The sequence below is a fragment of the Corapipo altera genome, unplaced genomic scaffold (genome assembly GCF_003945725.1).
Source record: "Corapipo altera isolate COAL_440 unplaced genomic scaffold, ASM394572v1 150, whole genome shotgun sequence".
NCBI lineage: Eukaryota > Metazoa > Chordata > Aves > Passeriformes > Pipridae > Corapipo > Corapipo altera.
In genome coordinates, this window is record NW_020884941.1 from 3260898 (window position 1) to 3277472 (window position 16575).

General features: G+C 46.1%; 1 protein-coding gene across 4 annotated transcripts in view; it reads left to right on the forward strand.

Annotated features, from left to right (window-relative positions):
• The window catches only part of GGT1 (gamma-glutamyltransferase 1), a 41431-nt gene that overhangs the window by 19010 nt on the left and 5846 nt on the right, over positions 1-16575 (forward strand). For 3 of the 4 annotated variants that reach the window (XM_027661701.1, XM_027661702.1, XM_027661703.1), the window contains 7 exons: positions 11120-11281; positions 11904-12031; positions 12261-12350; positions 13328-13520; positions 14685-14842; positions 15640-15789; positions 16291-16427. In XM_027661701.1, the coding sequence (XP_027517502.1) occupies positions 11120-11281; positions 11904-12031; positions 12261-12350; positions 13328-13520; positions 14685-14842; positions 15640-15789; positions 16291-16427 (1018 nt within the window). Of the gene's footprint in view, positions 1-6127; positions 6337-11119; positions 11282-11903; positions 12032-12260; positions 12351-13327; positions 13521-14684; positions 14843-15639; positions 15790-16290; positions 16428-16575 lie in introns of those variants that run through there. The other variant, XM_027661700.1, reaches the window with a different exon arrangement.

Here is a 16575-nt window from a genome sequence, read left to right on the forward strand (position 1 = left end):
GGCTGGGTCACAGGGAGCAGGGTCTCTGCCCAGGCAATCTGAATAGCCACTGATTCAGGGTCAGCAGTACATGAACTGATGGCTTCAAGTGGAATTTGGTTTTCTGACAGAGGCTGAGATCAAAGAAAGGAGCTGGGAGTCTAGTGCCCTGGGATCTCAATCACATCATTAGAGGAGATATTTCACCTCTGCATGGCTCATCCAACCTTTTGAAGGTACCCTATATACCACCCAAGCTGATGTTGGTCTTCACTCCTTATTGGGTTGACAAGGTCTATGGAAAGGTTGGTATTGGGTTATCAGACTGAGTCTCAGTTTGACCCTGTGGTTTTGCACATGGTGTGAGTGACATGGCATTGCTGATAACAGAAATGCTTCTTTAGCAACTGGACACAGGAAAGGCTCTCAGAACCACCAGAGAGGCCAGAGCTACACAAACACTGGAAGACAGATTTCAGAAGGTCCTAAAGATGAGAAATTCTTACTTCAGTCAGTGTCCTACTGGCAAGTGGTGCTCTTCAGAGGAAGCTAGGTCTAAGAAGTAGGCTGAAATCCATAGATCTCGGATACTTCTTTCCACATCATTCTGTGCTTCTAAGAGGTAACCTGAAAAAACTCTGTTGGGATAGGAGGTCAAGCACTGACATGTTTCTTACCTGGTAGCAAGGGGAAAGGCCAGGAGGCAGATGCAGAGCCAGAAAAGCTGCGGGGACAATGGGATGATGCTGGAGGTGTGTTCCAGAAGCAGAGTAGAAGGGCAGTGCTGCGGAATAGAGCAAAGCTCCCGATGCAGAGCAGGCAGAGCACTCAGCACAGGTCAGGAGATCAGTCATGTATGGGGAAACAGGACTGCAAAACAGAAAAAAATGCCCTGAAATAAATCAAACAGGCCACATTTAATTTTTTGTAAAAAAATTCTGTTGCAAGGAAGTATCAAGGGCAAATGTATTGGTGTGAAAAGGAACAGATTCTGCACAGGAAAATGAATATTTAGACATGTGAAGGACAGAAGAACATCTGGGAGACTCCCTGCTCATTACCAGAACAAAAAGAATGGACCTCTCCTACATATGCTTGGAAAACAAAGACCTGCTCCTGCTCTTGGCTGGAGCCCTTTTAACATGTCAGAGGGGGGCTCTCCCAGCATAAGTTTGCAGTCCTGGGCTGCATTTCCTGATCCAGCTGTCCACAGCAAACAGGAGTCAGACCAAGAGAGACAAAGTTATTCAAACCAGCTCTGTGGTAATTCAGACACGTGTCTACCTGTAGAGTCTTGATTTAGCAAAAGCAGGCGAATTTAAGCAGGTAGCTACAAATTTTTTTCAGTTGGAAACAGAGTTCTTTTCTTCCAAGTTCAGCTGCAGTCTGTGAAACCTCTACGGTGAATTCAGTCTTGAATTCGTTTATTATATTGGAATTCGAGTTTTATTGTTGGTTCTTACTGTGCCCATCCAGATGCTCTACAGTCTATAAAATACATAGTTACTTGCTATGGCAATGACATTGAATAAATCCCTCTGTAGAGCATCAAGAAAGTCTAGACTTCATCTGTGATTGGAGAGCTTTGATGTGCACGTGAAGGACAGGTCCAACTGCAGCAGTCAGGCTAGACTGAAGAAAGCCTATAGCCCTGAGAGGCTTTCTCATCTTTAGTTTCCTCCTTTCCTATTCTTTTGTCTTTTTTGTCCTCCTATCTGCCTCTTTCATCCCCATTTCATCTGTTTTTCCCTTTCAGCACTTTAGGTTTTCTTCTTTCCCCATGGTATTCCCTCTTCTTTCCCTCTTTCTTTCTCCAGTAGCTCTCTCCCCTCTTATTCTGGGACGGTGATGTTGAGGGGAAGCTGTGCAGGACTGTGTTACTCAGCTTATTGCTGGCAGCTGAGGGGAGGGCAAGTCTGTCAGCTGCAAGAACACAGTCCCTTTGGTGGCCTGGCAGAAAGGCTTTGGAAAGATGAAAGGACTTTATAAAGCTGGTAGATAAAAGGTATAGATTGGTGTAGGTTTTGGAAACAGTGAAGCTTGACATGAAATTAATGAGTAAGACTGAGTAGCAGAAAGATAAAATTAAGGAAAAGTGATAAAAGAAAGCAGACCTTGAACAGAGGACAGTCACCCTTTTCTGGAAGGAAGGAGCAGAAGGATTGTTTCTGCAACAGCAATCAGCAAAGCCTCTGCCCACCCAGGAGCCCTGTCAGCTGTCACACAGCACTGTCCCAGCTTTAGCTGCCTGGGTGGGTAGAAGAGTATAACCAGAACTGGGCCATGTGGCTGGTAAGAAAGGGTTAATAAATCTCCCCATCTACCAGTTCTCTTTCATTTTGTTTACCTTTGCCCCAGGGAAGAGCGATGCACCTGTGGATGATTATGGGAAAACAGATTCATAAAATGAAAACATGTGGGTTTAGTGGGTTGCTCCATTTGAGCAGGTGAGTTACAATGGAAGCAACTCTTACTGGAGGGGAAGGAGGTGCTTTGGCTGTGGACAAACATCTGCTTATTTAGTTTCATCTCTGAAAGTCAAACTCTTGTGTCCCTGCTCTTAGTCAACTTGACCTCTTGCACGCTAGGCAACTTTTCCAGTTCCTAAAGTACCTTTTCTCTAAGAGTCTCCCCTAGCGCCTTGTTTTCCAGGCCTTTTTCAGCAGTGATCTCTTTTTTACATCAGTGTTTCTTAGGTGGTGTTTAGCTTAAAATAGAACTCTCTACTACCCACACAGCTGGTACTTCACTTCCACTGGCTGCCTTAGGCGTGGAAGAGTAGAGCAAGGGGTCAGAAAAGAAACTGTAATTCAGTGTGAAGAAGCTTCTCATGCTTATGAACATCTCTGTGCTACCAGGAACTCAAGATACTATTTGATGCTCATGTTCAGGTAGTATTGGATTGCAACATTGCTCTGTTAGAGGGGAAAGACTTCTTGATGGAAAAAACAGCTAACCTGCAACATGAGGTGTCCTTAGCTAACATACCAAATCTTGTAACAGCATTTGTTCCAACAATGCATCGTTTAAAGCCTCGGGAAAGGGAGACCTTGGGATGTATGATCTGCCATAAAAAGGAGGAGTCTGAACAGTAGATGTGATCTGTGCTCTGTGAGTCATTGCTGGTGTTGCTTCCTGAAATTCTTATGGGAAAAATCAATAAGGGTGGGGGAAGAAACAAAAAGTACCCAGAAATGTCTCAGGTCACTTGATGCTTTTCAGTGTCTGCAAGTTCCATGGCAAGAGCTATGAAGGCGTCACTTCGTATGCTGACAGATGCATTCCTCTGTTGCTTGAGTTTCAATGTAATGGTGCCTGCTATTTTGGAGGAATGTTAAAGGTGACCATGCTGTGAACATCTCAAATGGAAAGAGGTAGCAAGCCCTGCAAGAGAGATGTTTTTCTTTATTTATCTTGGGTTGAGAAGAACAAGGCAGCAATGCACCTGCATTAACTATGGGATTACTGTTTGAGGTGTGGCTTTGCAGCTTGAAACATGCAAGGCTGAGTTATAACAGGGCTCTCTATTATGTTAATGCCTAGACTGAGATATTCAAGAGTTCCCAAAGATTATGTACAGCTGAAATGAGGTCCTTGTGCATAGCACAACCTGTACACAGCACACTATTCACCCTTCAGAACCAGAGACACTAACTTCAGGTTTCATAACCTTCTCTGACCTCATCCTCAACTCTACTCCTGCATAAGTGAAAGAGTAACTTGCTGAGGAGCATCTAACTTGTTCCAGCTCTGTGCTGGTAAGAACATGCCATGGATGAGACTGCATTGTCCTTGAAGAAGGACATAGAATTCGCTTAATTTTTGTGACTCACTGATATAAAACCTGCCTTTCAGCAGTGAGGGTGAAGCATTACAGTTGGATAATTATGATTTAGAACTGGGCTTTTTACAGCTAGCAGCCTTTCCATATCACCTTGTACCCTCTGAGACAAATGTGACAGGGAGACTCTTCTGACCTAGACCTGCTCCAGGGACATAGTAACTTTAGAACTATAAAACTATTAAGCATAAAACCTGGTACTGTCACACCTACAGGGTCAGTAAATTAAGAAAAGGGTTCCATTCTGTAGATTGCACCTTAGATTCCTCTGTTAATATTAAAGATTTGACAGACTGAAAGTGCAGAGGGCTCTGTTTGGGGCACAGACCAGGTATCTTTTCACGCTGTCTGCTTTTTCAGAGGACAGTTGTTTTGGCACAGATCCTGTCACAATCTTTTCTGTGGAGCATCATAGGTCTCACATCAAAAATTTAGATAAAGTGAGAGTGGTATGTGTTACTAACTGTATATGGCCTGGATTCTGTATGTGTACTTCAGACTGGCCAGTAGAAAAAAGCAGGTACATCAAATCTTTCTGAGCCTGCAGGATATTTTCTGTGCCAATACCTACTTTCTGGAAAGCTTCTGTTTTTGCTCAAGATCTCTTGGATAATAGCAATATAACTGAAGGGGTCTGCCCTCTTGATGCAACGTATTGAAAGGGGTATCTGAAAGTCCTCTTTGAAGGATGGGCACATGCTAGATCCCTTCTGAATATCTCAAGGCTGGAATGCTCATGTTTTATAATACTAATTTTTCCAAATGCAAATGTTAAACAGAACTCCATTTTGTGTCTACTACAGAAAAGGTGCTGTATTTTTAAGGAGAGGAAATATGACTCAAAAAGCTTTTAATCTTGGAACAAGGCCAAAGTTTGTTAATGAGTCAGTGTAGTACAGCTACCATCCTTCTGAAGGAAGTGGGGATCCAGTGTATCAAAGGTTGGAGTGGGGCAGAGGGACTGGATGGGTTTGGAATTGAGACATTACCCACTTGACTGATCCTCCTAAGTCCAAAGATGGCATCCAACAGTGCTGACTGGCATCCAGGCAGACTTTGCTTCACCCTGGTTTTGCAGAATGCCTTCTGGCTGAAAGTCAGGCTTTGGACATGTGGGCTTGAATCCTTACTGTGCCCAAGTTTCAGGCAAGCTGTGATTTGCTTGTGCTGCATTCTGGATGGGCATTCAGCTCATGTTCAGAGGGATCCTGAGGTTTCCAGCGAGCCCTGGACAGCAGCAGTGGCAGAAGCTTTGGGGGCTGAGTCTGTAGAGTCCAGAGACAGCTGGTGCAGCTCCTTACCTCGAGTCTGGGTTGCTGCTGGGCTTTATGCTGCACTGTTCAACAGCAGGTGAGCTGCAACCTTTGAGCTACAACTGTGCTCCTGAACTTGCCACAAGCAAACATGTACGATTGTTGCTTAAAAGCCTCAATGAGGTTTAGTGATGGAGGGCAGGTTTCTTCATCCCTGCCTTCCTGCTCTGCCATTCTTCCTGCCAGAGGGTGCTCCTGTGGGAGCAGGCATGGCAGAACAGGCATTGCATCTTCTCACTGCAGACTACACCTAATGACAGTTTAAGGTAGAGTGTCACTGTGATTGCTAAGAATTGGTGTGTGAGCTGATCAGGTGCCCAGGCATTGCTGGCACACTTGGCAGGCAGGTTATTCCCACAACTTGTAATCCCAGCTAAATTTGTCAAGGTGTCTGGGTTTAAACTGAAGGTACAAACACGCTTAAAATCCAGTGTCTCTGTGAACCACAAGGGTGTCAGTTGGTTAGGCAGGAGTGGTGTGAGGGTACATGACCATGTGGAGATGGAAGCACTTCTACTTAAGATGACCACATATTTAGAGTCATAGAATGATTTAGGTTGGAAAAGACCTTTGAGATCACTGATTCCAACCATTGACCCAGCCTTACTGAGTCATCACTAAGTCCCCAGGTCCCACAGGTCTTTTAAATACCCCCAGGCTTTCCAGGGCAGCCTGGAAATGCCTGACCACCTATTCAATGAAGAAATTTTTCCTAGTATACAATCCAAACCTTTCCTGGTGCATCTCGAGGCCATTTTATTTGCTCAGTTCCTTAATCAGAACTTCAGAGCTAACAACTAGGTGAGAAAAAACATTTGTACCACATAGCAACTGAACCCCAGGAACATAGAATGATTCTGCTGGTGATACACAACCTTCATGAATGCTAAAATATGCATTTCAAAAGGTGTGGGTTCTTGACTCTTCACCCAGTCAATGATTACTTATGCATTCCTCTGGTACTGTGAATTCAAACATAATGAGTTTCAATGGGTTAATCTCTGTGAGCAGAGCAGTACAAATACCAAATAGTATGGTACGCTTGGGAGAGCTTTTAAGTGAAGATAAGTGGTTCCTGCCACTGCTACAAGGATGTATTGCCCCTAGAAAAGGGTTTGCTTCTCGAGAAAGGACAGTCAAAGGAGATCAGTACACACAGCTCTGTGCAAAAGTACAGGAGGGACTCGCAAATATTCTCCAGAGGTAAGGGGGAATTAGGAATTACTTTCATTAAGCCATTCCACTCAGCCTGATAGTGATGTGTGGGATTTCTTATTCCACATAATAGGGAACAATGTGAGTTTTTTAATATATCAGATGAAAGCTTGCCAAAAGAGAATGATAGGACCTGACTAACCAGTCTGAGTAAGCTCAGGTCTAATGAACAACTGCAAGTTTAAAGGTAGAAGAGCACCTGAAAACTTCTTTTGCAACGTTGGGAGAATTGAGCTATTTTAATGAAGTATTTTGACTTTAAGTTGGGAGTGATTGTAACAGTAATGTTCTGAATTAATTTGTAAATTTAATAACTTGGATTTTTGAGATTGAGTTTGCTGGTTCTGGATTTCTGGGACGTCCTCAACTAGAAAACACAGTGAAACCCATGTGAAATGGGGAATTCTGCATTTATTCCACCTTTCTGCCCTTTTTCACTTCATAGTTTATGCCGAAGTGTCTTAAAGTAAAAAAATGCTGGGTTCAATGCTAAAATTTCTGCAGGAAAACATGAAAGATTTTTGAGGAAAAAGTTTCTTCAAGAGGAGATTATTGTCTCTTTCTCAGTAAACTCGAGGCTTACTCTACATTGGACAGAATACTACATGCCATTAGGCTTCAGAAAGGCCACTGCCTGTGTTGGAATTGCAATCTGTAGTCACAGCAGCTCGGTTTGAGCAGCACACCTGAGAGCCAGCTGGGCAGCCGCTCCACTCGGGCACCGGGCACCGCGCTGTTCTGTTCAATGTCGATTATCTCTGGCTTGACTTCACAGCAATAAAGACCATTGATCCCCATGGAGGCCTTTCTCCTGAAAATTGATCTGTATCCACACCGGTCCAAGATGCTGGGATTAACAAAGAGGGTGCTAAAAGCTTTTGTCCTGCCTCTGAGGGGAGGGTCGAACAGGGCATGGAGAACTGGCACAGAGGAACCGGCTCTGGGGAAAGGTTTTAACTGAGTTGAGTGGAGTTACTGTGATTCTCCAGGACTGCTCTACCTTCCTGCTCCAGATGGGACCAGTGCCTATGTCTGAATTTGGAAGCCTCTTAGGGGCTTCCTCATGGTTTGGCTGAACTCTGCTTTAGTTCCCTTATCACTGGTGGAGATGAAGACCTGCATAAGACTTGAATTTAAGTATCTTGTGATGAATAAGTACAGGAAATTCATAGCTTGTCCCATAATGCTGGATCAGTAATGGGACATTTGGGTGAACAGCCCTTGGGCCTCTGCTAGAAACCTGGCTCTCCTACTTTTAGGCCTCTGCTGGGGGACCTGCAGCAACCTTGTGACTGCTCCCTTTAGGTGCATTCTCACCCAGAAGTCATTGACAGTTCACTCTGCAGAACAGTAGAGTGTGAAAACATTATTTCAGTTGTTTGTTATTAATTACTTAAATATGATAATGTTACTGATACAGATTAGGTTTTGAGTTTTATCAGAAGAGCATGGCCTGTGTCCTGTGACAAGAGTCAAGATGTCCAAACTATCCTTGCATTTCGTGTGCTGCCTGGGGAAAGTAAGGAAGGATGTCTCAAAGCTAATTGCCAAGTAGTGGCTACTGGGCTGGTTGTGGGAGTACAAGGATCTCTCAGGAGTGGTGCTGAGCTATGCAGCTGTTGCAAGATGGGCTTAAAGCAGAAACCTGTTGGGTTAAAGTTTTAAGCGTTGTCCCAGAGTTCTTTGTCATCCTCTGGCACCCTGCTGTTCTCTTCCCCCTTGCTTTCTGGCTGGTACCTCTCCTCTTTCTCCTCTTCCAGTTCTCCTGGTGCTTTCCCTGACCATGGCAGATTCCTCATCTCTACAGAATGCCTCAGTTCTCTTGGCAGAGATGTCAGACCCTGATTCCCTGCCTGACACCAGCTAGCCTGTTGTACTGGGGTTCTTTATTTGAAAAACAGTGTCATGTTTAAATAAGGTTGCACACGTTGTGACACATCTCAATACAGCTCAATCGGGTTTCTTGTAGAGGCATAGCTCTGCTATTTGCTGGTCCACCCCCTCTCCTAATGTAAATTAAGGCAATCAGGCTACATTTTAAATTCCATGGCTAGCACTGGCTCTTGGACCTTTATAACAGTGAGAAATAATTGTATTGCTTTTAATTACTTTATAGCCCCTCTCTCATGGAGACCTATTGCTTCTGCCAAACAGCACTCTGTGACTGAAGCCAAGCTTCCAAGCAGCTGGATTTGGCAGAGATGTGGAGGTTGGAGCCTGCTCAGGTGGTGGCCTGCAGCTGCTGCTCCACTCCCAACAATAAATCATAGCAGGGACTCAACTCAGAGCCAAGGTTCAAATAGATTATTTGGGCAAAAACTCAGCTGTTGCTGCCACGTGCCTGCCCAGGGCACAGGGTGAGTGTGGAGAGGTGAGTTAGAGAGTGGATATCTGCAGGCTCCTGATCCATCTCCTGATTTCTGTACAGATGTCTGGCTCTGCTGTGCCACAACTGGGAAGGCAGTAAGGGCTGTGCAAGGGATGCTTCCCTCTAGGGTCAGGCCTGAAAAGGTTAAGGAACTTCCAAGAGTTGAGCTGGCAGTAAAGGTGGAGGGGATTATCCTCAGCTGAGTTTGCTCTCTGTAGTGTTGAAGACAATAAAGCTGCAGGTCTTTAGCTCGTACATCTGCTGCTTCCTTAGCAGGATCAGTCTGGCAGATGGCACCTTTATTAAGAGCATTGACATGGGTTGCAGATGCCCAGCCCAGAGGACAGTGTGGTGCCACAGTGCAGCACAGGGACAGTGCCCAGCAGTTAGTGTCTCTTCATGGCAGCCTGGGTGTGTTCCTGCCCCAGTGGTATGTGTCTTATCCTCACCCTGGGGCTGGCAGGCCAGGAGCTGTGCCTGAGGCAGATGAAGTGGGCTGGAGGGCCCTTTCTCAAGGTCTGTGCACTCACCAGGCAGTAGGACACTCAGCATGGAGCTCTTAGGGTCTAGGGGATACTCACAAGTGTGATACAATTCCAGAGAGGAGGTGAAAGGTGAGAGCAGAGGTAGTATCTGAGATTTCCACTTCTCCTCTCCTGCTGTGGCAATAACTTGCCTGAGGAGGCAGTAAATCTCCCCAGGAGCCGGGCAGTGAGGCAAACAGCTGTGGGGGAGAGCTGAGAGCCCAGCCAGGAACCCACGGGTTAACACAGCCCCTGCAGAGCTTAAGTCAGTCTGGATTTGCAGGACAGCCCAGCATAGAGCAGCCTTCAGATGAAACAAAGTACCTTCTGCCGAACTGGGGCCAGATAAAAGATCCCATGGCATTCCTTGTGAAGCCTGGAGGAGACTGCCAGTGCTGAAGCTGAACTGTGCCAGCGAACAAAACTGTCTTTAAACTCTGAGGCTGTGTGTGAGCTATTGTTGGGGACATAATGGCTTCTCTGTTTCCCTGCACAGACATTGCTCTGCAAACACGCCACTGGTCTCTTTTAAAAGTAGTTGAGTGTAAATTAAGCTCTAGAACCTGGAAAGAGATTTCGTCCATTTACCTTTTGCTGTCCTCAGTTGACATTTGTTTACAGAACAGCACATACAGTAGAAATACATTCTGTTTTGAGTTGCTTTACCTGGAGATGGGCATCTTTAAAGCTCAGACTAAGACTCACAGAGCTTGGATAGCAAATGTATATCTCCTATTTTAAATAACAGGAGTGAGGGTGAGGTTGAGGGGGCCTTGCTTGCTAATTACCTCCCTCTGAGAAAAGTTTTGGGCTGGCTGGCCTGGCCTGTTTCCTCTCCTTAGCTCAGTGCTGGCACAGTCACTGCTCTCTAATCCTGTGTGTGTGGCTGCTGCAAGGCACCGACTGCTGCTCTGGCTGCTGGAGTTCACTCTGCTTTGGGCTGCTGAACATCCTCAGAGGTTGGGGTTGGTGGATCCATTCTTCACCCACAATTCCATGGTCTGGCTTGTCTCTGAGGATGGCAATGCTTTGGTAAGGTAAAGGGCATCTTGGTTACTGTGCAAATACTGTAGTTGTGGTAAAAACCCAAAGCTGCACTACGCAGGGGAAGGTAGTCCCTGAGGGCAATGTAATGAATTTAGGTCTGTTTTGCTGGAACAATCCTGTAACAGAAAAGGAAATGGGTCAAAGAGCAGTTGTTCAAGATGCAAGTGATAAACTGTCGGTCCCACCAAGGGTTATTCCCTCAGTGACTCTCAACTCATCCTGGTGTGTATCTGGAATACACTTACTGGGGAGCTCCTTGGCTTGCTATGCTCACTTACAGATGAGCTGTAACCCTGGGCACCCACAGGACTGGGGCACATGGAGATATGAGCACTGGCCATTTCCTCTGGAAGTGGCTGGCTTATTGGGAAAGTGCTCTGGCTGAGGGCCCCAAACAGGAGTGAGTGCTGTGCTCACACTGGGCTGTGCAAAACAGCTTTGGCTGAGGTTGCTGGCTAATGACTAAGACGTGTTTTGCACTGGTCCTTGACAACCTCCTGGACAGAGACTCCTCCACAGACGTGGTGTTTAAAAGAAGATTATATGAAGTTAAATTTTTTAAAAAACTTTCTTCTGAAGATGATGTGAGTCATGACTAACACCAACTGTGTTCTGCTCCTTGGATTTCCCTTCTCACCTCTGAATCTGCAGCTTTTCCAGTGTGTGACGTTACCTGCCTGCTGTGAGGCTGGTTCTTACCCAAGTGATAGTTGCCAGTTTGAGGATATGGAAGGAGGTAGATGAAAACACTCCACTTGTGCCTGGTCACCTGCTCCCTAATTCCCGTGTGGCCCCGAGGCAGCAGGGCTGATAATCCTGTCTCTTCCCACAGGAAGATGAAGAAGCGCTGTGTGGTGGCTGCAGTCCTGGCCACAGCCCTGCTGGGGCTCATCTTGTTCCTGGGACTGTTCTTCGGGCTGCGCTCAGGGGACACTCACACGTACAAGAGGGCGGCCGTGGCCACAGACGCAGGGCCGTGCTCAATAATTGGAAGGTACCTGCTAACTGTGCCATGATTCTCATTAGCTCTGACAGCTCCTGCACGAGGCAGGACTGTTGTTTTCCCGATGCCCAGGTGCAATCCTGGCAGCTGCCCAGCATGGATAATCAATCCCCAATCTCCCTGTAGGAAGAGGAGGCCCTAATAAAACCTGGTTTTTTACTGCAGGCAACATTACTGCAGTTGCTCACAGACAACATAGCAGGCAAAGTTTCCCTGGTTCCATGAACAATGAGAACCAGAGTTGCCTTTCTAGCTCCTTTTAAAAAACATTTATCAAGATGTCTCCCAGTTCTAGTCTCAAGTGCTGCAGATCTAAGGCTCCTCAGAAAGTTGTTTCTCATGAGAAATGAATGTGTCTGAAATGCCCATCCCCTCACCTGCTTTGACATATCTCTGTCTTTTCAAGCTAGTTTGGATGTGTCTGCACCAAGATCATTAGGATGTGTTCCCTATGGTGACAGGCTAAAAACTTCCTGTTCCCAAGGAACCTATAGACTTGGTGTAGACAAATGTGCATTAGACAATCTGTCATAGCTGCTCTGATGAGATGAATCCACTGCTCACAGTGGTAGCTGAGACACTGTAACTTGCCACCTTCTCTTCTGCTGCACAGGGACATCCTTCAGCGAGGAGGATCAGCAGTGGATGCTGCAATTGCAGCTCTGCTTTGTATAGGACTCATGAACGCTCACAGCATGGGCATAGGAGGGGGCCTCTTCTTTACCATCTACAGCAGCACAGGTAAGGGACAGGGCCATACACATCTGGAACAGTTTGAGAACTTTATCTAAGGCAGGTGATTTATTCTACCTGAGCTAAGGTAAAAGACTGATGCTCACAACCTCTGGGGGAATGTTGTCAAAGTAATTGCCAGGAAACTGGCTCACGTTGATCAGAGACCTTCAGCAGAGACCACGGCTGTGTGCTGAGTCCAGAGCTAAACATCATCTTCCTTGCTCTGTCATTAAAGGAAAAGTGGAAATCATTAATGCAAGAGAGGTGGCTCCAAAGGGCGCATCGGAGGCCATGTTTGGGAACAACACACAGCTCTCTCTGAAAGGTATGGCGAGGGCTGTTTCACTGCTTTGGGGGGACCATGTAGCTCCAACATTAGCTGCTGCAGGCACATCTGAATCAAGAACATTTCTTACTGGGTTCTTGCCTATCTACAGGATTTCTCACCTGGAAATGTCCTCTACTTTACACAGCCTGCAAACTCTGTCCTGACAAAGAAGCTAAAAATAAGGTCCTTTAAACTAGTCATTCAGCTCAACACTTTCTGCTTTTCACTTCATGAAAATACAGGTGAATCCAAAGCACTGAGCATAACCTGTTCCATATCTGACATCTTTCCTTTTCACCTCTTTGAATAAATCTTTGTGGATCACCTGGGTTCTTCTCAGTTCAAGTGTCCTCCTTAAATACTTGTTGTGGCAACAACTAATTGCTTGGGGCATCCAGAGAAGTAATTTCCTTTTAGGAAAGTTTTTTCTAATAAAAAATAGAAAGAAATACTATCTAGTTCTCTTCATAGTCACTCCTCTAACCAAGAAGGAATAGCACCTTGGAGGGGGTTTGAGCAGCGTGTTGAACTTCTGAGAGATGCCAAGGAGAACAGGATTGAAGCAAACTGCTGCTTCACTGTGCAGAGTAGTCATCAATCTGTTGCAGTTGTAGAGTTACAATGCTGCAACAAAGTTTTTGGCTTAAGTATGTCTCAGTCTGTGTCCTCTCACCGTGATAGCTTTTGGTGTTCTGAGCAGCTTTGCTCTGAAACAGAGCCTACTGAGGGGAAATGACCCTAAAACTCGAGTTACCAGCAAGAGGACAGAGGCATCTCAGCAGTCCAGAGTACGCAGGCGCAAATTTCAGACCGAATAATTCTGTTAAGCACCTGTGCACAAAGGGGAGCTGGTCACAGCGCACACAACCCCTGCCTAAAATCAGGGCTGGCAGAGACACCTGCTCTGCCTCCTGCTCCATCAGTTGCTTTCTTTCCTTGCTGTGGAAGACTAACATGCTCATTATCTGCTCCAGGAGGACTGTCCATTGCTGTTCCAGGAGAAATCCGTGGCTATCAACTGGCTCATGAACGTCATGGCAAACTGGCATGGAGAGAACTGTTTCTGCCCAGTATCAAGTTGGCAAGAGAAGGGTTCCCTATTGGGAAAGGCCTTGCAGCAGCCATCGAATCAAAAGAGGAGTCCATTGAAAGCAATCCCTTGCTGTGGTAGGTAGAGCAGTTGCTGTTCTGTGCAAATTTGGGGTAGCTGCATCCTGGCTGCAAACCTCTGTTCATGTAATGTGGTGTCTGTGAGAGTGTGCCTGCTCTCCAGTCACCATGCTCACTGTGCTGCTGATGTTATTGCAGCTACCTGAAGGTGCTAAATCACGTGGCCAAGTGTAGGAATGTTTGGTCCTGACCTTTAAAGGGGGAAAAATTCTGCTCTTAAAGTCCATTTGTCTGAGCAAAGGTGGAATCAGAGTATGTGCTGGGATCAATCTGCCAGATGGCAATGTGTTCTCTGAATCCTCAGCTTTTCCTTGTGCTGTAAGTGTACCAAGCTAATCATACCTGCGTTTGGAGCAATTGCAGAGTCTCTTTGAACATCTCATCTGCTGTCAGGTAGTGGGAATTTGGGTCATCTCTTACTCCGCAGTCAGTCTTCCTCAAGCAATGCCTTTGACTGTCCACTTCTGACAATGACTATGAACATGAAGGGTTATAAATGCTCCTCCTCTTCTTGAAGTCAAACCCCTAGTGTTTATGTCCAGCCCTTCTGGAGATCATGCTCAATTCTCTCTTTTCCTTAAAATCTCTGCCAACTGCAGGTTGGATTTCCAGTTCAATTGGGATATACAGCCTGGGCTTATCTCCTGTACTCCTGTGTGGCAGGTCCACAACAGCACATCCATGACCCTTGATGAGGGAACTAGAGAGGAAACCATCTACCTTAAAGTGATCTAACAAACAGGGATTCAAACATATTCTCCTGGACTCACTGGAAGCTTTGAACCTCATAGCTTCATAGTCTGTGCTCTGAACCGAACTGCTTGAGTTCGAGGACTTAGGCCCATCCTGGGCATCTTGAGGCAGTTGTTGGCCCCTTGGGCAGGCAGGGAAGGTGGGTACCTTGCTGTAAAAGATGGACACTCCCTGCTGCAACCTTCACTGAGCAAACTGAGCAATATGGAATCCCAGGTCAGAAACCACTGGTCACTTTTATGTCCCAGTACAAGATGTCAGGACCCCTGGGGCATGGCTCAGGCAGTGTCTCTTCTATCCAAGAGGCCTTTAGCATGAACACTCAGATACTGGGTCAGCTGCTACAGGTACTCACAGTTTTGAACTTGTCTCTCAGACCTGATCTTCTCAATCTCCTTTCTCTATTAGCGAAGTGTTCTGCAAAGGAGGGAAAATTCTGCGTGAGGGCGATATCATCAAGATGCCTAAACTAGCCAAGACATATGAGACTATAGCCACAGAAGGAGCAGATGCCTTTTACACAGGAAGCCTGGCAAAACAGATCATTGCTGACATCCGCAGCGCAGGTGAGAAACAGGACATCTGTCCCAAACAGCAGGAGTGGTCTGACTGCTCAGCACCCACTGAGGAGCCAGTGACCTGTGGAGTGGGTCAAACCTGCTGCCTGAAATGCTCCCTCTGAGATCTGTGGCAACAGGACACCCAAAAGAAGCTTTAGCACATTAATAGATGTGCTTGAAACTCAGTCAGAAATGGGGAGTTTTTCCTGTGCATTTCTGTACCACATAGCCAAGCAAATCTGAGTGGCTCTGGCAGTGGCTTAGTAGGTACAGCCTGTTTACAGAGCCTGAATCCAACAAGTTCGTACCTGAAACATTACGTGTGTGGTTCTGTAAACTCTGGGCTGTTTGATCTCTCGGCACCGCTAGATGGTGGCAGCATCCTGTCCTCATCAGCTGGCACTGACTAGCTTCGGTGAATCTCCTGTGAGCCATTTACCAGCTTCATTTGTGGTGGATAATTACTTACTGCCTTCCCCCTCCTGTAAACAGGACTCTGAAGGACAATTTGTTACCTGACATTGCTGGTGTCCTTTGTAAAAAAAAACAAAACAAAACAAAACTAAAAAAAGATGGATCCACCAGAGTTTTGGCTGCTGTAAACCAGCCCAACTCTGTGCTTAGGCTATCTCAGCCTCAGACAGATGTATCAAGGAATAAATTCATCTTCTGTGCACACACCACTTTTTGGGTTTGTCCATGTTCCCTCCCACCCTTGCTGTGATTCATGGTGATGGAGCACAATCTCCTCTTCCCATCAGAAGTCACACAAACCCACATCTCTAGTTTTCTTCCCTTTCCAGGAGGGATTGTCACATTGGAAGATCTGCGGGACTACAATGCGACCGTGATCAACGACCCCATACAGGTCACACTTGGGGAGTTCACCCTCTACACGCCCAGTGCCCCCCTGAGTGGCCCAGTGCTGGCCCTCATTTTCAACATACTGAAAGGTGAGAGTGCCACAGAGCAGTGCCCCACAGGCAGAAGGAGCTGGGAGAGCTCCAAAAACAACACCATTTTTTGTTTGGGAACCACGGCCTCCCTTAATAACCCTCTAGCACGTGAGGATCCCTCCTGAGGTCTTGGACTCAAGATTCAGAAACATTCCTGTTCTGCCCTAAACTCAGGGATGTCACCTTCCTACTTGAAATACAGGTACAAGAGGAAAAATATTCTCCTGATTGGGGAACTTCCCTGATACCTGTATGGGTGGAACCTAATGTATACTTGAGGCTTCTTTGGAAAACATCTCTTCAAGTATAAATGCTGCTGGTGACTCCACAGTGCTCAAAACTACCGGAGCTCCTGTGTTCTCCATGTGGAGATTAGGACAGTCCCGTGACTCCATCTCTGTAGAGAGTGGGCTTTGAGGTCATACCTTTGACACAGGTGTATTAGCAGTCCTTTGACCCTGTACTTTGTGCTCACATTTGTTTGTCTTCTTTTGTCAGGATATAATTTCTCTGCTGACAGCATCAGAACCGTGGAGGAGAAAGGTCTGACTTACCACCGCATTGTGGAGGCCTTTCGCTTTGCCTACGCCAAGAGGACTTTACTGGGAGATCCAAAGTTTGTCAACATTACAGAGGTACCTGGCAAAAGCCTTTTCTTTCTGCAGCACCAAGGTTGACTGGAACATGGCTTGAAGTTTTTGGTTGACTAAACTTTGTCAGGTGTGCTCTGTGCCACCTGCTATTGACAGGCACTAAAATAGCTCTGAATCAAAATGTGAAGTC